The 18,542-nt window shown below is 48.4% G+C and overlaps 2 protein-coding genes across 12 annotated transcripts in view; both read right to left on the bottom strand.

Annotated features, from left to right (window-relative positions):
* The window catches only part of IFT52 (intraflagellar transport 52), a 32,384-nt gene extending 29,108 nt beyond the window's left edge, over window positions 1-3,276 (bottom strand). The window contains exons 1-2 of one of the 3 annotated variants that reach the window (XM_001502899.6): window positions 2,867-3,276; window positions 614-738 (exon numbers count right to left, since the gene is read on the bottom strand). In XM_001502899.6, the coding sequence (XP_001502949.2) occupies window positions 614-738; window positions 2,867-2,887 (146 nt within the window). In that variant the 5' untranslated portion in view covers window positions 2,888-3,276. The remainder of the gene's footprint in view (window positions 1-613; window positions 739-2,866) is intronic. The other 2 variants (XM_070247575.1, XM_014735165.3) reach the window with 2 other exon arrangements.
* A 1,252-nt stretch (window positions 3,277-4,528) lies between these two features.
* Window positions 4,529-18,542, bottom strand: part of LOC100070683 (L3MBTL1, histone methyl-lysine binding protein) — a 68,131-nt gene continuing 54,117 nt past the window's right edge. For all 9 annotated transcript variants that reach the window (XM_023626597.2, XM_070247565.1, XM_070247566.1 and 6 more), the window contains 7 exons: window positions 17,075-17,187; window positions 16,732-16,768; window positions 15,606-15,692; window positions 13,366-13,461; window positions 12,271-12,426; window positions 10,149-10,238; window positions 4,529-7,177 (listed from right to left, as the gene is read on the bottom strand). In XM_023626597.2, coding sequence (XP_023482365.1) covers window positions 7,013-7,177; window positions 10,149-10,238; window positions 12,271-12,426; window positions 13,366-13,461; window positions 15,606-15,692; window positions 16,732-16,768; window positions 17,075-17,187 — 744 coding nt within the window. In that variant the 3' untranslated portion in view covers window positions 4,529-7,012. The remainder of the gene's footprint in view (window positions 7,178-10,148; window positions 10,239-12,270; window positions 12,427-13,365; window positions 13,462-15,605; window positions 15,693-16,731; window positions 16,769-17,074; window positions 17,188-18,542) is intronic.

Below are 18,542 nucleotides of genomic sequence, written 5' to 3'. Positions count from 1 at the left end.
GAAACCAATTTGTGAATTACTTTAGCCGCCAGACTGTATGGAAGCAGAGGCTGCAGAGGCCCAGCAATGAAGGGATTTAGACGTCCTGGTCCAGCCTTTCTCCCAAACTGAGCATCCCTTCTACAGGCCTGCCCCAGAATCATCGGCCTCTGCTCAAGAGCTCCTTACAAGCCAGGCTGTACAAGGTAAACCATGCTGGAGCACAGAGGCCTCCAACCACTAATTCAGTCAGCTCTGCCATTAGCTGGTATGGTTACCCATCTTTACCCCTTAAGAAAAACCACACACACCCACAAAGACAGAGAGATATTCTCATTTTTCCTTTCCCTAAACTGAAGCATTAACCCAAGTTAAAATATGGAGAAAGCCTCTAATCTCTTAAAAAGTTGTGTGTGTATAATTAGAACAACTTTTGATTTGTGATTTGGGGGACAACTTAATAATATGCCAACTGCCACTTTTCAAAAGAGATGTTTTAATAATCTACTTCTGAACGATCTTAAATTGAGCTCCTCCCACCTAAACAATCTATCTCACATAAGAAAACAAAGACTTTTCAGTGTTACCAGTAGGTTATTATTATCACTTAGAAGGGAAAACCATAGACGGTCACCTCTGAATCTTCCAATTACTCCGAAGTCTTTTCTGCATGGATTTATAGCCATTGTTGGTGGTAAACACTTCCTTTTTGTATGCATTGAAAAGAATGGTGCTCCGAGGCTCTTTCTCCATGGTTACCTTACGGAAAGAAGAAGGGATCAGAAAAAGGGAAACAATAAACAATACTCCCAAAGAGAGACCCCAAAAGGAATAAATAGTCTACTTCTTCTAATTTATCAAGAAAGGGTATACAGCTGCAATCTAGCTATGAAATCCCTATAATTCTCAAAGGTTGAGAGTGAAATGAATGATCACAGATGCAGAAACCTAAAGCCGGTAACCCCGGCTCTGGCCTTGTCTCTTGCTCTGGCCATCACCTACCCTTGTGGGAGACCATGTTTCCAACCTGATTCCTTACTGCTAACTACTATTAAGCGTAGGATATAGTCTTCTAGATTCTTTCTATACATACGTTAACTTATAGTTTTATTTAGGAAATAGGATCTTACCACATGCACTATTCTACAACACACTATTTTCACTTAACCTTGTATCTTTCACATCTTTCCATGTCAGTACATTTGGATCTACCAGATTTTTTTTAAACTCCTGCTCAATATTCCATTTAACGGATGTACCATAATTTATTTAACTAGGCATATACTGATTGACACCTGTGTTTTTCCCCAAATTTTTGCTAGGAAAACAGTGCTACAAACACCACCCTTGAACATGTTTTTGTGCACCTGGCATATGTGTAAAATAAATTCCTACCTGTTAAATAACGAAGTAAATTACTTCCAAATTGCCCTCCCAAAAATTGTTACTTCCACTAACACTAATACATTTCTGTTTCTACAAAATCCTATCTATTTCCGATCATTTTCATCTTTGCTAATAAGATAGGATAAAAACCCCTCTCATTATTGTTTTAATTTGCACTTTGAAATTAGTGGGATGGCCACATTTCACTGTGTACATTGGCCATTTATATTTCTTCTGATTTTCTTGTTCATATGCTCTAATAATTTTTTTACTGGGTTTATAATTTTTCTAATTGATCATTAAACAAATACTTCCATAAGTTTGTTTGTCTTTAGATTTAACTTCTGGTGGCTTGTTTGGTTTGAGTGAATTCTGCAGACCATACAAAAATTTTTAAATTATAGAGTTAAAAGCATTAATCTTTTGCTTTCTGGCTTCTGGATGGCATAACATATTTAGAAGAGTTTTTGCCATGCCAAGATTATAAACATATCCTGCAATGCTTTCTTCCAGTACTTTTGTGATGTTATTTTTTTAACATTTAAAATTTGGTCCATTTGGAATTTATTTTGGTGCTCAAAATGAACTTTGTTATTGTTCTTTTTAAATTACTAGAAAGTCGCGTGACACCAATACATCTTTTCAATGCTAACTGGAAATACCACCTTGACTACATAAAAAATCCCTACAAATTGGATCTTACTCTGAATTCTCTTATATTCTATCTGCCTATAGGTTTCTGTTCAGTTCCATACTATTTTAATTACTATAGCTTTATAATATGTTACAGTATCTGGTGGTGTTGAAGAGCTAATCCCCCTTATTATCATTAATTTTTAGAATTTTCCTGGCTAGTCTCATATATTTATTCCACCAGTTGAACTTTAAAATCATTGTGTCATGTTAAAAAATCACCCATGATCCCACCACAGCTATCTTTTCACGCTCAATTCCATCCACGTGCATGCTTGTTTTCACAATGTGTACATGCAATATCATATTCTGCTTTCTCCAGTTTTCTGAGAGAAATGTCTTCTTGATTAGGTTAGTGGTTACATGATCTATCGCATGGTTATACCATAATGAACTCGACCAATGCCTTCATGGGCATCATTTCAATTTTTTGCCAACATAGATACTACTGAAATTTACACATTTCTGCTTTTGCTATTAATTATTTTTGCCATAAGGCAGATTCCTAACAGCAAGATACCTAGCAAAAGGGGATGAAAGTAAGATGTTATGATTCCTCGTCCAGGACTCTTTCATACTTAGCAGGACGACCAAAAATCTCCCAGCCGGAGGCGACGGAGATTCGAGCCGCGTCCGAGGTCGAGGATCCGGGCCTGCATCTGCGCCGCCGGCTTACTTTACCCCAGCGGACCTCGATTTTCCCCTAAGACTGGCCCCGAGGCCCCGAGGACAGTCCGGCGAGGCCCTTGCCAGCTTCCTGGATGCCTCAACGCCCCGGCTGGCCCTTCAGCGTCGGAGCCCTTCTTACCTGAAGCCCAGCGACCACCATCTTCACCTGACACCTCCCAGCATCCCTGCCAGGTATCCAAGGCCGCTTAGCAACGGTGGAGACGAAGCGGCGCGCTAGGAAGGCGGGGATCAGGGCGGGGATCTAGCCGACGTGATGACGACAGAACGGGAAGTCGCCATTGCGCCTAGAGCGACAGGTGTGGTGGGCGGGGCCAATGCAGGACAGTACCATTAGATTGGCTGGGGGTAGATCCAAACAGAACGTGGGTTACCTTAGGCCAAACATAAACCCATTTCACTTTCTCCTTTAATTTTAGGTATTATTATAGATAGATAAAAATGGTAGGTCCCAAAGGTCCAAACTTGGCTCCACCCCGAGTGAGGAGAATAGTGAGGGCTTCCGGCGGGGTGGGGGGACGTCCCAGCCTCGATCCCGTGAGCGCAGGCGCAGAGCGCCAGGGCCGGGACGGGGCAGGGCGGGGCTTCGCCGCTGTGACCCAGGCCCGGGATCAGACCATCAGGCTTGGGGAGTTGCGGCTTGATGTGTGATGTAGGAGCGTTTCGCCTCCTTGGGAGGCCGAGAAGACTTCCCCGGAGGGTGGCAGGGTTAGTGGTGAGGATGGCAATAAGAGTTCTCTTTGATTAGCCCCGCATCTCTGAGAGCCACAGCGCCAGGCCCAGGAGATGCCGCTGAACCCGCCCTTTAGGCGTCCCTAGGCAGGCAGTCAGTACCTGGCCACATCCTACAAAAAAGGTAAAAATATAAACTTTGTGAAGAGAGCTGTGAGGGGCAGGAGCTGGACAGAAAGGCGCCCCAAGGAGCAGAGATGTGAAAGGAGTGGTATTTCACTAAGGCAAAGGCTGGGAAAGGGCGTTCCTGGCAGAAGGAACTGCTTATGCGAAATAGCCATCGACACGTACAGGTTGCCCTGCCATCGCCATGAAAATGGGAAACGAGGCTTCGGTAACTGCAAACAGGCTACCCGTCTCCCAGGGGAGCGCTCCGTGCCTGCCCTGAGAGAGTGCGGACTTGTGTGCAATGCTGCCGCCTCGCTGGCTCAAACCCGGGAGAGCAGAGACTTCTGACAGTCTTGGCTTACGTTTATGTTTGTTAGGATCTTCAACATGTATAGTAGTGGGGGTTTTAGGATCTCAAAACACACACACAACTCTTGTTGCTTTATCACAACTACTGTCACTGCAAAGTTAAAAAGTGGGGAAGAGGATAATTGTGGGGAGGCTGTATTTGGGAGCAAAGCTGGATGAGTACAGTCTGCAGTTAGGGATAACAATGGCAGTGATGCAGTCCCACTGGAGAGAGAGTAGGCCGTGCCACCTGAGGGTTGGGACCGGTCTTGGGATCCTTCTGCCTGATGTGCAGTCAGTGTTTGCTAGAAGACCACGAGTACCTGCCCAGAGCACTTCTCCCACTGTTGGAGGTTGTAGAAAGGGCAAGCGTTCTCGAATCAGCTGCCACCAAGTTCAGTTCCTGGCTGTGCGTTGTACCAGCTGGGTGACCTTGGGCAAGTTGCTTAATACCTCTGAGGGAATGTTACTTATCTGTAAAGTGAGGTTAATAATTTCCAAATGCTGGCTTACTGTGAGCATTGTAGATAATGCATATAAAATTCAGAACGTGCTCAGTAAATAGAGGCATAGTGTGAGCAATTCAATAGCATCATTTTTCTTCATTTTTATTTTCTATCCTGGTAAAAGTTTTGTGGTCTTACAGTTTTAGAACAGATAGAACCCCTTTGTGTTTCATGATCCGTAGCAGATTGTGTGCTTTCGACAATGCTATCGTGTTTCTGACAATTACACTGTCTTGCTTTTTGCTTTGGGAAGTTGGGGGAATTTTTGCCTCTCCCTCATCATGTTCCACATTTGTCAATTAACAGACACTATTAAGATAGAAATCAAATCAGAGTGTTTCTTGCACAGTTCCCAGCACATGTCAAAGGGTAAGAGTAGCTCTTCCTGACCCAGCTTCGATCTCTAGTAGGTCAGTGTCTGCCATTGGTGTGTTTTCCATGGTCTTCCAGCTTCAGCCCCTATAATTCCTGGGGCAGGGGCTGGGTGAACAAAGATGGAAGGAAAGAGTGGGGCTGAGTTAAGAGGAAAAGGCATTAAAATCACCAGCACATAGTGATGTTAAGAAACATCCCCTCTTGTCCACTAACCAAAAAGCTAATAAGACCACCTTGAAGTAGGTGATGAACCACAGGTTTGTGAAAAAGAAGCCACTTTTCCCTGACATAAGGCAGCATGATCCATCCTACAAGTGTAGGGTGTCCTGAATTCGTGGGATGTTACGTGCTCATATTCTGTCCAGTCGGAATCACTTTTAGAAATGACTAATTTTGAACACATGGAGCTCCATAGGTGGCCCGAGGGCTCTGGTCACCAAGCCTGCACCAGCCTCCAGCCCTGTCCAAGGCCTGGGCTCCCCATGGCCTCAGAGCTGCCAATCACACAGGTGCATGTGGGGTGGAGGACAGCACGAACATAGCAGCCAGGCTCAGACCATGAGCGTCCAGTTGAATGTCTCCTCTGGAAGACCCCATTTCCCACCACCTAGCTTGTTCCAACCAATTCCTGACTTGGCTCTCATTAGAGATTTTGACAGTCATTCTGCTTGGACCTAATGGCCAGAGTGAGGGGCAGACCACAAAGGTTACACGTGAGAGCTTCTGTGGCTCCAGTTCCCAGCTCTGGCCTTTATTAGCTATGTGACCTTCAGGCAAGAAGCAACTTCTCTGACCCTGTAAAAAGTGGACAGTAATAGTTTCACAGCTGCCACATGAGACAGCACTCCCAGTTCCTCTCTTGACTCAACATCTGGCAAAGCTGCATCCCTGGCCCTAGCTGCAGGGGAGGCTGGGAGAGTCAGGATCTACCTTCAAGCAAGGAACAACTTCTCTGACCCTGTGAAAAGGGGATGTAATAGTTCCCTTGGGGTTGTTTGGCTGAAAATTGATAATAGACTTGAAAGAGTCTGGCACAGAAACTGGATCAGCATAGGCAGGTTTCTGAAGCTGGCTTTGGCCACTTCAGCAAAAAAGGAGTATGTGAAAAGGATCAGAAACTCTCAAAATCATGAGGAAAGCTAGAGAGTGAGGTTCAAGGCTTCCCAGGGATGACAGGAATGACACACGGCACAGATCTGATGAGGAAGCTACTGCTGCCGCCACTGAATACCAATTGCTGCAATTTGCATAGTCAACACTTCTATACCAGGAGCTCGGTTTTGTGGGTATTGTTACCACAGCTACAACATGAAAGAGAGCTTCCAGTCCCTCCGTTGAGTCAACATCTGGTGCAGGTGTATCCCTAGGCCATATGCCTGGCCCTAGCTGCAGGGGAGGCTGGGAAAGCAGTATCTAGCATTTTCAGCTCCACTCTAAGGGGAGATAGTTATTGCCCCTCATCAAGGCTCATAAAGTAGGAGAGTCCCTGCATATAGGATGGGGTTCAGATGCCAGGCAGACAAACCTAATAACAAAAGTCCAGTACCACCCACAACAAAGAACATAGAAACCATCGACAGAAAAGTGAGGATGTTGGGGATACCCTATAGGCTTGTCACATCTCTGTCACTTTACACATGGGGATCAAAATCCAAACACCAAGAGGCCCTCTGGGAAAGAGGTGCTGGTTGTCTACCCCATGTTTTCCCTTTCTCCCTTAGTGTTGGAATCCCTGTGTTATCAGGGGTAGTAATGTGCCCAGCTAATACGACACATCCCAGCCTCCATACAGTAGGATGGGTGGCTAGTGAGATGGAAGGAGAAGTCAAGCCCCCACAAAGGTGGGGCTTCTGGGGGAGCTCTGTAAAGGTGCCCTTTTGCTTTTCCTCCTTTCCTCACTTTTCCTTGCCCAGGACACAGAAGCAATGGCTAGAGCTCTAGTAACCAACTTGAGATAATGTAGCAATCCTACTATTGAAAGCCATTTGCCAAGGATGGCAGAGTAGAAATACACAAAGCCTCTGAGTATCTGATAACCTGTTGTACCAGCCATGGACCACTAACACAGTCTTCTTTTATGTGCTGGTAAAAAATAAACTTATGTAAGCCATTGTTACTTTGAGTCTCTGTTACTAGCGGCTGAAGGTAATTCCTTATGGATACCAGCTGTCTTCACTGGTTTCACAGGTGCTTCTCTTCTAGCAATCCAAGATGGCATCATCCTCTGGTGCATAGGAAAATCCCAGGAATGCGCTTGAGGCCCCAGAGCTACTGGCCATCGTATCGGGAGTGCAGCCGATGGACGTTGACACAGCTTCCTGGGTGAACTCTGGGTCAAAGTGTTTCAAGTCAGCAGGTCCTGCCTGTGAATATAAGCCATCCATGAGAAGGGAACACTGCGGTCCGAGCTGCCGAAGGAACCCACAAGCCCTAAGAGGGATTTTAGGCCTTCGCTCTGAGTGCCTCATGGACACCTTTACTTAACTGTCACTCACCCATGCATTCACATTACTCATTTTATTCTATGAGATCCACTAACCACATCCCAATTCCTCTAACCCCCTCATACCCTGCCTGTCTGCTATCAACCCTCAGACAAGTCTAGACAACATACACTGACTAACTGCCTACCAGGCACAGTTCATGGCACTAGGAATATAGGAGAAGAAACTAGAGTGGGCCTCTGCTTTCATGGAGCTTATACTATGCAGGGGATAGGAGAATGGATAATAAATGTATACACAAATAGACAATTTTGAGTGTTGATAAGTCTTATGAGGAAGGTAAAATGGGGTAATATGGTACAGAGTGACCAGGCTTGGGGGAAGGCCTGTGTGGGAGACTACAAAAATGGTGACAAATTCTCCATTTCCCATCCAGAGGTGGAGTCTATTTCGCCATCCGTTTAATATGGATTAACCATGGGACTTCCATGGGCCAACGGGACGTTACCAAATGTGATGCAAGCAGAGGCTTGAAAACCACACAGTGGGGGGTGTTCTCTCCTGCTGCACTCGGAACCCTCAGGCCACCGCGTGAACAAGCCCAGGCTAGCCTGCTGGAGTATGAGAGGCCTCGTGAAGGAAACTCCAGTTGCCCCAGCGGCTGGCCACCTGCCAGTCTGTGAGTGAGGCAATTCTAGGTCATCCACTGCCAGCTGACCTGCTAGCTGACCACTGACATCAGAGAGCCCAGCAGAGACCCGCTGGCCTCACCCAAAAAAACCACCCAGCCAGCCCATAGAATTGGAATGAAAAATAGTGTTTTAAGCCACCTAGTTTGGGGGTGGCTTGTTATGCAACAAGAGCTAACTGATACGCCTCTCGCGGAAGCGGCACAGTCTGTGGAGAAGGCTGGGCCACATGGGTTTTCTGAAGATGAGCAAGTGGAAGGGTCTGAAGATCTGTTCTGATAGGCAAGCCTTAGGCTGTGGCACCAGACCATGGTTTCCAGCTTCTCAAAAAGGTTACAGGGCACAGTGGTCCCAGCCCAGGGCTCAGAGTTCCGAGACCAGAATGTGACTCCCGGTGCTGGCCCTCATTAGCTATGTTTGTTAGACTAGGCAGGTGTTGTCTGTGGGTTGTTTTTTTAAAATAAATGAAGACATTGATGCCACAGAAATTTATTCAAGGCCTCCCAAGTTGTAGGCAACAGACCCAGGAATGCACCCCCAGTAGGTCTCACTCCAAAGGCCCAGCATTGCATTCTATTACCTCCCTGGCTAGTATTTTTTATATCAATCCATCTCCAGGGTGTATGTTCAATATTATCCTCAGGGTCTTTTTTAAATCCCCAGATGAAGAAACTTTTCAGGTGCCCAGACTGAGTGTATCCTATCTGACAAATGTTGTCAAGAATCTGGTGCTCAAAGACACGTTCATGAACAGGTAATTCACCAGAGGAAAAATGTAAACAGTGAGTTAACATTGGCCGTGTTTAGGGATGTGTGCAGACTACTTGGATGGAGGGGGTTTGACACTTCACAGGTGACCGAGAGAATGTCCCACGCCCACCTCAGATGGGGCTCCTTTCACTCATACTACCACGGCTAATTAACACCAACAAACTAACCTCCTTCACCATAAATCTAAGAAATATAAACTAAAACAATACAAGAGGCCATTTTTTTTAAAAGATTGACACTTGGGCTAACATGTGTTGCCGATCTTTTTTTTTTCCTTCTTCTTCTCCCAAAGCCCCCTAGTACATAGTTGTATATTCTAGTTGTAGGTCCTTCTGGTTGTGCTATGTGGGACGCCACCTTAGCATGGCTTGGTGAGCAGTGCCATGTCCAAGACCAGGATCCAAACCAGCGAAAACCTGGGCTGCCAAAGCGGAGCGTGTAAACTTAACCACTCGGCCACGGGGCTGGCCCCCCATTTTTTTACTTAATGAATTCGCAAAGTAAAAAACAGCAACGACCTCATATGCTGCAGAGAATAAGATGAGAATTCTCCAGCAGATGCTGCTGGCAGGAAGTGGTCTGTGCTCCCTAACACACAGTGAAGGCAGTTGAATCAAGAACCTAAAAACGTTCACGTTGTTTGACCTGGTAATTCCCCATCTGGAATCCATCTTAAGGAAATAATCAGAACTCTGGGCAAAGATACACACTTAAAGATGTTCATCAGTTCTGATAAAGGAAACTTGATAATAACCTAGAGTTCACCATTAGGAACATGGTCGAATAAATTATGTTACCAACATAGGGTTGAAATATTATCCGGCCACTTAAAATGATACTTATAAAGTTTTATATGACTTGGGGAAATAATAACATGGTTTTTAGCTAAAAAAAAAAAACAGGAGGAGACAATATCTCTCTATATAAAGTATGACCTGTGTAAAAAACACATAGAAAAAAGACTGGAAGGAAACATGCCAGTGGTGGTCTCTCTTGGATAGTGAGATAATAAGCTTTTTTTCCCTGCTGCTTTAAACTTCTGTTTTACACACTTTCTGCAATGAATACATGTCATTTTTATTATCAGGAAAAAAGCTAAACATAGAAAAAAATAATCTTTACAAGGCTTGGCTCTGGGGGTGCTACATGACACAGAGCACTTTAAAGACTATATTGGGCTCTGCAAGGAGGGTTGTTGGTGCTAAAAATTAAGGAGTGGCAGCTGGGTTCGTCATGCAGCGCTGAATGAGCAGTCGGGACTTCTGGGTTCTAGACCCAGTTCTGCCTCTAACTTACTGTGTGGCCTTGGACAAATCATTGAGCCTCTTGGACCCTCGGTTTCCCCTTCTGTAGATAGAGAGTTGGTCCAGAGACCCTCCAACTCCCACCAGCCCTGGGAATCCAGAATCTAGGATCTGGTGACCTCTTACCACATTTGGGTTGAAGGGTGGAGTCAGCCTCTTGTGGTACAAGTCATCCCAGTTTATGGGGCTGAAGAAAACATGGGTCTTTATCTCCAGCTGCAGGAAGACGGTACTGATCAGAAGTAGCCCTCCCCACAGGCACTCCCACAAGGCCAGGCGCTCCGAGTCTACCGGGAACTGGCTGGCAAGCCCTAAAACCTTTACTAGGAAAGCAACTTGCAGTTCAGCTGATTTCCTGGACAAAGGGGCGTCTGCAGCCAGGCGTCTCCCTTTTGCCATCATCCAGCACCCAAGCCCTTCTCCCCCATGGCATGTATTTGTTCTACATCTATTTACTGAGCACCTGCTCTGTGCCAGCACCATGTTTGGCTTTGGGGGTATGTCAGTGAACCTGCCCCCAGGGGTCCCAGGGCATCTTGGGGTCCTCTCCCCGCTATTCTGCCTCAGTGCATCTTGACTCTTCTAGAATGCAAACCGGAGAAATAGACCAAGTCAACTCACTGAGGAAGGTTTGAGAAATAATACCCCAAGAAAAGCTGCAGTTTCCCGGAGACCCAGAATTTAGGACTCAGCCCTGGGCACGAGTCACCACTTCTTTCCTAATCAAAACCAATATTGGCACCAACTTCCTCCTGTCCCAGCAGGACGCTCCCTCTATCTGTGTTTCTCCAAGAATGATTCTCTGGCTCCCTCTCTCAGAAACCCCCTATCAGATCTTGTTAAAAAGCAAGATCCAAAATGTCTTCAGAAGAATACCCAAGAAACTGTTAAGACTGGTTGCCTCTAAACTAAGGAACTGGGTGACTCGTGGGACTTGTTCTGAATATCCTTTGAATTTTGATCTGTGCGTATGTATACCTTATTTAAAAAATCATCCATGTTTTTTAAGTTGCAAATTTCCCCTGGGAAGAAGGGGACCAGTCTTCATGAAAGCCCTGTTCTGTCAGCAGGCCAGGCATGGGTAGGCAAATGCCCTAATGTTATTACACTTCACAAGATCTGCAAGTGGCACCAGCATTTAAAAGGCACTCACTATGTGCCAGGCACTGGCCTAAGTGCTTTGCATATGTTAATTCATTCGATCTTCATAAGCTATGAGCTAGATGCTATTATTACAGGTGAGGAAACTGAGAGGTTAAGCAATTTGCCCAAGGTCCTGGGACTAGGAAGTGGAGGAGAAGGGATCCTGAACCAAGGTAATCTGTCTCTACCATCTCTATCATCCATGCATCTCAACCACTATGCTGGAAGAGAAAACAAACTTCCAGGAAAAAAGGTACTGTGTTCTTCTTTTTATAAATCCAAATTATCTTCTGTTGAGTAGAGAATGTAAGATTATTTTTAAAGCTACTTTAATAAAAAACATACCAGGAATTTGTTAAGGGAATGGACTGTGAATTATTTATCTTTATATCCTGCCTGCCCAGCCTGGACACTGGCAAGGAGGAAGTGCTCATATTTGTGAAATCTGTGATATTTGTGAAAAACAAGCCCAGTCCACTCTCTGCACAGAAGCCAGAAGAATTTCTTAAAACTTAGATTGGGTCTTGCTTCTTCCATGCTCAAAATACCCTAAAGCATACCACTCTCCTTCTTGTTCCCACCCCAGGACTTTTGCACCTGCTGTGCCCTGCGTCCAGTATGCCTCTGCCAGCTCGCTGCAGTGGCTCTTTCTCATCCTTCAGGGCTCAGCTTAATTGTCACCTTCTCAGAGAGCATCTCCCTGACCAGACCAGTGTGAATTCACCCCCTCCCCTTATTGTCTATCTCAGCTCATTGTTCATTTCTTTCCTGACACTTGTCACACTCTCTAATAATTGTATATATTTGTTTGTTGTCCGCCTTCCCCCAATAAACCTAATAAGGTCAGAGACCCAGTCTATTGATTCCCTAGCTCCTATCTCAATGCCCGGCACACGGCAGGTGCTCAGTCAATACTGCTTGAATAGTAGAACTAGACAGAAGGAAGTTAACTAGCAGCAGCAGCACCTGTGAGTTTCTAAATGAATGAATTAGCAGTGCCTGGTTTTAGAGGAAAGCTGGATGCGTGTCACTGCGCTTCTGAGCTGCCTCTGCAGGAAGCTGAGGGCCCCACGAGGGGCCAGTGCTCCACCAGCAGGTCACCTACAAAGTCTGCTTTGGAGCCCAGCCGCTGCCTCTGGTCCTTGTGGAGAAGAGCTTGCAGGAGGTCGCAGGCGGCCACCGTCCGGCCCCCAGGGATCTGGAGCGGCTGGTGCAGAATGTTCTCATACATCTGGGACACATCTCGGCTGTAGAAGGGCGGCTGGTGAGAGAGGGAGAGAAGCCAGGGGATCATTCATGCTATGGTGGGCACAGGTCTCAGGGAGACTTGGAGCAAAGCTGGGTGCTGGAAAGATTCAGCCAGACCCGTCTCGTGCAGTGCCTCACGTGGCAGATTGGAGTGAGACAGAGACCTCGGACTTCCAGCACAGCGGAGAGGGCTGCTGGGAAGGCTGGAAGTCTCTCCCCACCAGCGTGAGGGGTGCGGACCTCCCAGGAGCACCCCCAATCCCATCTCTCTTAATCCTGCTTGTGCACCAAAGTTAACACTTTCCCCGTCATCATTTCATCCCAGCCTCACAACCATCCTCTGAGACAGGTTGTAATTTTTCAATGAGAAAACAAGGCTCAGAGAGATTAAGCCACATAGCTAGGAAGAGAGCCAGGCCCCAAACCGTATCCAGAGTCCACTTCTGTCTCCTGATGCTCCCTTCCCGCGTCCTCTGCCAGCTCTTCCTTCTCCTGACTCCACAGAGCCTGTTTCTTCCTATCCACCAAGCGATGTTGGCAAAGCCACCCCGGAGTAAAGCCTGGCCTGTGGCGAGTCCACACTTGCCTCCATCTAAGTGTGGGATTGGGCTGGGGGCTGGTTCAGCAACCTACCAGCACTGTGACCTTTCTGGGCCTCAGTTTCCCTCTAAGTAAAATAACGACTTCCTTTCCTGTAGTGCTGGCCTCCAAAGGCTGTTTTGAGGTACCAAAGGCAAAAACATGTGTTGTAAACAGTAGAGTGCTGGACTAATATTACTGAAAAAATATACATAGTCCTTGTATTCACTGTGGCATCATCTCTTTTAGCTTCAAGTGGACAGAGGGCTTGTTCAGTTCCCTGAGCAGAGCCTGAGCAGACCACACAAGGGAGAGATCAGCCCCCATCTCCCCCCAAAGGCACGTGTCCCTTGCAGACAGCTACCCCACTCACCAGGCCATGCAGCATCTCGTAGAGAACTGCCCCCAAGCACCACCAGTCCACTGCCCGATCGTAAGGCTCTTTACGAAGCACTTCTGGAGCCAAGTACTGTTGAGGGGAAACACACTTATCTGAAAGACCCTCAGCCTCAGTTTCCCTATTTGTAGACAAGGCACTTGGAGGCAAAGATACTCAGGGGTTGATCCTGCTGTGATATTCACTTGGCTATGCATGTGTTCATTCAGCATCCATTCACCAAAGGCCTGCTTTGTCCAGGGCCCCTGGCCAATGTGCGGGGGACATAGATCAGGCAGGATGGCCCTGTATGGTTGTATATATCGTACACCACACAAAAGGCCAGCCAAAGGGGTAAAGGGTGCTGGCTGTGATCCTCTCACCAAGCCATTACTCTAGTACAGGGCTATATCTGGCAACTTTATTTGTGTTTAAAGGGATAACTTTTTCTAATTAGCCTGCCCAGCGGGGGTGCCTTTTTCTAATTTGCACAAAAGCATCCAGTCTGTGTCCCGGGCATAGGAAAGCCCTGGGAGTCCTCCCAGTGCAGTGCGGAGACGGTAACAGGTAAAGTGTAAGGAAATGGGGCACATACTGGTACTGGAAACCTTAGTAACGGAGGCATGGAGAGGAGTCAGGAGAGAGGAGGCGACACTTGAGTTCCTATTGACACACGAATGCTGCCGTGTGTCTGTGCCTTGCACAGGAGAGGACCCGAGGCAGAGCTGTGCCTTCTGCCAAACCCAAGAGCTTGGTGACCTCTTAGCCTGGTGTCTCTGCCACTGAGGAAAGGGGTCTGAGCAACAAACAAAGCCACTTTGAGAGATTGTGTGGGTCTGGGGAAGGGCGGGGAGTCACACAGACCTGAGCCCTACTTGCTGTGTGGTCGCAGGCAGGTCATTTAACCTCCCAGAACACTGCTTCTTCATGCACAAAATGGGGACGCAGAATCCCTCCCCGGGGGCTGTTTCAAGGATATGTGCTAATATATGTGGAATATCATATATGCCTAGGCCCTTAAACAATGGGAGCAAATGTGCTTACTCTTATTTGTGCTCCCTGGCACCCTGGCAGTGGCTGAGTTATGGAAGAGATGACGTGTTGGGGCCACACGTCTCCCACAGGAGCCAGGGTGCCATATCCCCTGCTGCCCGCCCCTGGCAGTGTCCAAGGAAGGGATGGCTGTGCTGTCAGGCTTTGGGAGGCCAGCTCCGTCCGGCGGACACCCTCCCGTACACAAACACAGGCAATGGCTCCTGCTCTGAGAGGTCATCTGCCCATCGGCTACCCGGAAACTAAACTGAGGAGGCTCAGCTGAGATCTGAGACCCAGATTTCCAGGCATATGGAGAAACATAGAGCAGCTCAGGTCCTGATCCATGCCAGGCCAGGAGGAGCTTCCCAGTCCTTCAGCCTCAGCCCCCTGCCCCCACCCGCACATCTGTCCAAGCCACTGGAAACCCCTTCGGGTCCAAGGTCCAAGGGTCAACACTGGTGGGAGTCTGAGGAAAGGTTTTAGCCCCAAGGACACTGGGAGGCCTTGGCAGGAGGGACAGACATGTGAATTACTGCTGAGACTCACAAACTTTAACCCTCCAGGCTCCTGGTGGCTGGAAGAGGGCGGTGGAGCAATGTTTTCCACTTGCAAGCCCTGATCGTAACTGTCAGGCCAGGCCCTCCTGTTGCACATGGACTTCACCCTGTGGGGCAGCGCTGTAGCCACTAGCCACATGTGGCCACCGAACACTTGAACTGTGGCTGAACTGAGCTGAGATGAACTGTAAGTGTAAAATATACACTGGATTTCAAAGACTTAGTTAGAAAAAAAGAATAAACGATCTCAACAATTTTATAATGATTTCATGTTGAAATGATAACATTTTGTATATATTGTTTCAATGAAATATATTATTAAGGTAGTTTCACCTGTTTCTTTTTACTTTTAAAACGTGGCTGCTGGAAAATTTTAAAGTGCATGTGTGGTTTGCATTTCTGTTTCTCTACCTATTGGACAACACGGCCGCAGAGCTTCACCAGCAGCTGGCCGGGTCCCAGAAGCCCCTAGAGCTGGTGGCCCCATTACACAGATGAGGAAACCAAGGCTGAGTGCACAGCCAGCTCAGGGGAAGTGCTAGGTGGAAGGAGTGAGCCCCCTCACGGGTAACCTGTTGGCTCTAAGGAGGAGCTGTGGTATATCAACCAGGCATGGCTTGACCTCTCCTAGGAGGCTGACCTTACCTCAGGGGTGCCACAGAACGTGGACGTGGTCTCCTCGGGCTCTACACCCTCCTTGCAGAGGCCAAAATCCGTCAGCACCACGTGTCCCTGAAGAGGAGGGGGCGGGGCAGGAGGGTTGTTTATGATAAAGGGACTGCCAGGCTTAACCCCAAAGCCCAGAGGCCACACTGCAGGGCAGTGGCTGTGGGGTCTGATGCCCTTGGCACAGGTTAGAGGCCCCACTCAGAGACCCAGGGCTTCTAGACTGAATGCCAGGAGCAGCACAGGGGGCCAGGTGGGGGATGGCATTCCACTGTCTGCTCGCGGGCTCATCACTGACCCAGAGCCACACCCTACATCAGTGGCAGCTCCAGAATGTCCTTGCTGGAGGGGCCTGGTGGCAGCAGCCCCCTTGACCCAGAAAGCAACCATACCTTGTGGCAGCTGGGCAGGAGGGTGAATGGTAAGGTCGTAGAGTGAGTGGATACTGTTGGGCTCTGCTCAGAGCCCCTCTTTAGGGGCTGTCATGCCCATCCCCCCATGCTGGGGCATTGCCCTCACCCACAGTTATGCCCCCTCAAGGGGCAATCCCCATCTAATGACTGGCTGATGTAGGGGCACAAGCACCCAGCCTCCTTGCCTCAATTTGGAACAGTTCTAAAGAGCCATCCCAGCTCGGGCCCTCTCCACCCATGTGAGGCCAGCCAAGGCCTCACTTGTCACCACAATGCAGGCAATCTTTGTCCTCTGCCCAGTCCTGCCTCCTGATCCCCTTAAAGGTGGATCTCTTGAAAGTGTTCCCCAATAAACCTTCTGCACCCAATGCTCCATCTCAGTGTCTGTTTCCAGGGAACCTGGTCGAAGACTGAGGGACTACAAAACCCATGAGCCTCCACCTGGCTCCACCCCCACCCCCCACAGACCTTCTATACACACACACACACACACACACACATATGTATACATGAATACATGGTGCATGTATACGCGCTTGTACACACGCATAGGTACACATGCACACACATATTTGAATGCATCACTACCCATATGTATGTATGTACAATCCATGCATGTTGATGCACACACACACGTGAGTACACAGCATACATGTGCAGCTATGCACGCACACAAACACACACATCCTAACCTGGCAGTCCAAGAGGATGTTCTCTGGTTTCAGGTCCCTGAAGAAAACAAGAGAAAAGAACTCCTTAGGGTCTCAGCCACTTAGTGAGGAGAGTTGGGGACCCGGGCTCCTGGCAGGACCACTATTCACAGAGGCTCATGGAGATGCAGAGGGAGAGCCCAAGGAGGATGGGCACCTGATCCTAGAAAGGAAGAGGCTCCCATCCCACCCACCCTGTGGGCCCCTCTGCCTCAGATAAAGGACCTGGTTCACCAGGATTTCATTAAGATATAGGGGTCCACACAACGCCTGGCTGTTGGGGCAGAAGGGCCAGGCCTAGCCCTGCGCCACAGGCAGGCCTCACCTGTAAATGATGTTGAGGGAGTGCAGGTAGCCGATGGCACTGGCCACCTCGGCAGCATAGAACCGGGCCCGGGGCTCCAGGAACCGGCGCTCCCGCTGCAGGTGGAAGAAGAGCTGGAGGGGCAGGAGGTGGGTGAGAGGGTTTCCCGGGGAACTCCAGCTCCTAGAGTGCGGTGGGGGAGTGGGGAGACAGCTGGCCAAATCACCCCCTCTCTGAGCTGCAATGTACTCAGATGAAAAAGGTCACACTGGGGCCAGCCTGGTGGCGCAGAGGTTAAGTTCTCATGCTCTGCTTTGGTGGCCTGGAGTTCACTGGTTCAGATCCCGGGTGCGGACCTACGCACCGCTCATCAAGCCATGCTGTGGCAGGCATCCCACATATAAAGTAGAGGAAGATGGGCACGGATGCTAGCTCAGGGCCAGTCTTCCTCAGCAAAAGAAGAGGAGAATTGACGGTGGATGTTAGCTCAGGGTTAATCTTCCCCAAAGAAAAAAATAAAGGTCACACTGGCCCCCACCCCATAGAACAGTTGTGAGTGTCCAAAGGGTCCGTGGGAGAGACTAATTAGCATGGACTGAGCACCTACTGAGTTCTGGGCTCCAAGCCAGACCCTTTCACCTCTCTTAGCTTGTTTCATCCTCAAGACTAACTTCAAGGTATCAAATAGAAGCTAGTTTCACGTAAGAGGAAGCTGGGAGGGGTCAGAGCAGTCAGGTGACCTGCCCAAAGTCACGTAGCTCAGAAGTGGCAGAGCTGCCGTTTGAACCTAGGTGTTTCAAAGAGGTGTTTTTTCTCCAACTCGGGCAATAAGATCATTATGGCTGTCAAACTGAGCCCAGGTTAGGTCTGCCTATGGGCCAATTGCTTTGGTCTATTTTTCTGGCATGGAAAGCCCTTTACCTCTACCAGGGGACTTAGGGATACACGACAAAAACTCCTCTCTTGGCATCAGGTCAAAAGTCATGAGGTCACACAGGTTAAGTCTGGGTCCACTGGGCAGGGGGGCCCACCAAATATTTACGATCTTGCCCAGAGAGACAGAGTAAAGTCCAGGAGGGAGCCCAGCATATCCCAGCTGTGCTTCTTGGGCATCAGGTGGCCTCAGTGGGCATCAGGTTTACCACAGTGACCAGTCACCCCCACCCAGCGGCCTATGGTGTGAAATGGGGGGCATTGGAAATCTCAACCACAGAGCTCCTGTAACATCAGCCTTTCCCAGGTGCACTGAAGTGAGGCTGGGCAGCTTTGCCTGGGGAAGTCAAGAAACGATCAAGGCTAGGCGTCAGACCTGCGTTCAAATCCTGGCTCTGTCAAGTCCAGGCTGGGTGGCCTTGAGCCAGTGAGTACCTCCTGAGCCTCGGTTTCTTCAGCTACAAATGGGTCTGTTGTAAGGATGTGGTGGGATGATTCCAGAGCCTGGGGCACAGTGGGCATGTGGGATGGGTAGCTCCCAGCTAAGAGTTGGCCA

The sequence above is a fragment of the Equus caballus genome, chromosome 22 (assembly GCF_041296265.1).
Source record: "Equus caballus isolate H_3958 breed thoroughbred chromosome 22, TB-T2T, whole genome shotgun sequence".
Lineage (NCBI taxonomy): Eukaryota > Metazoa > Chordata > Mammalia > Perissodactyla > Equidae > Equus > Equus caballus.
The sequence above is the reverse complement of the archived record's forward strand: the minus strand, read 5'-3'. Positions and strand labels throughout refer to the sequence as shown.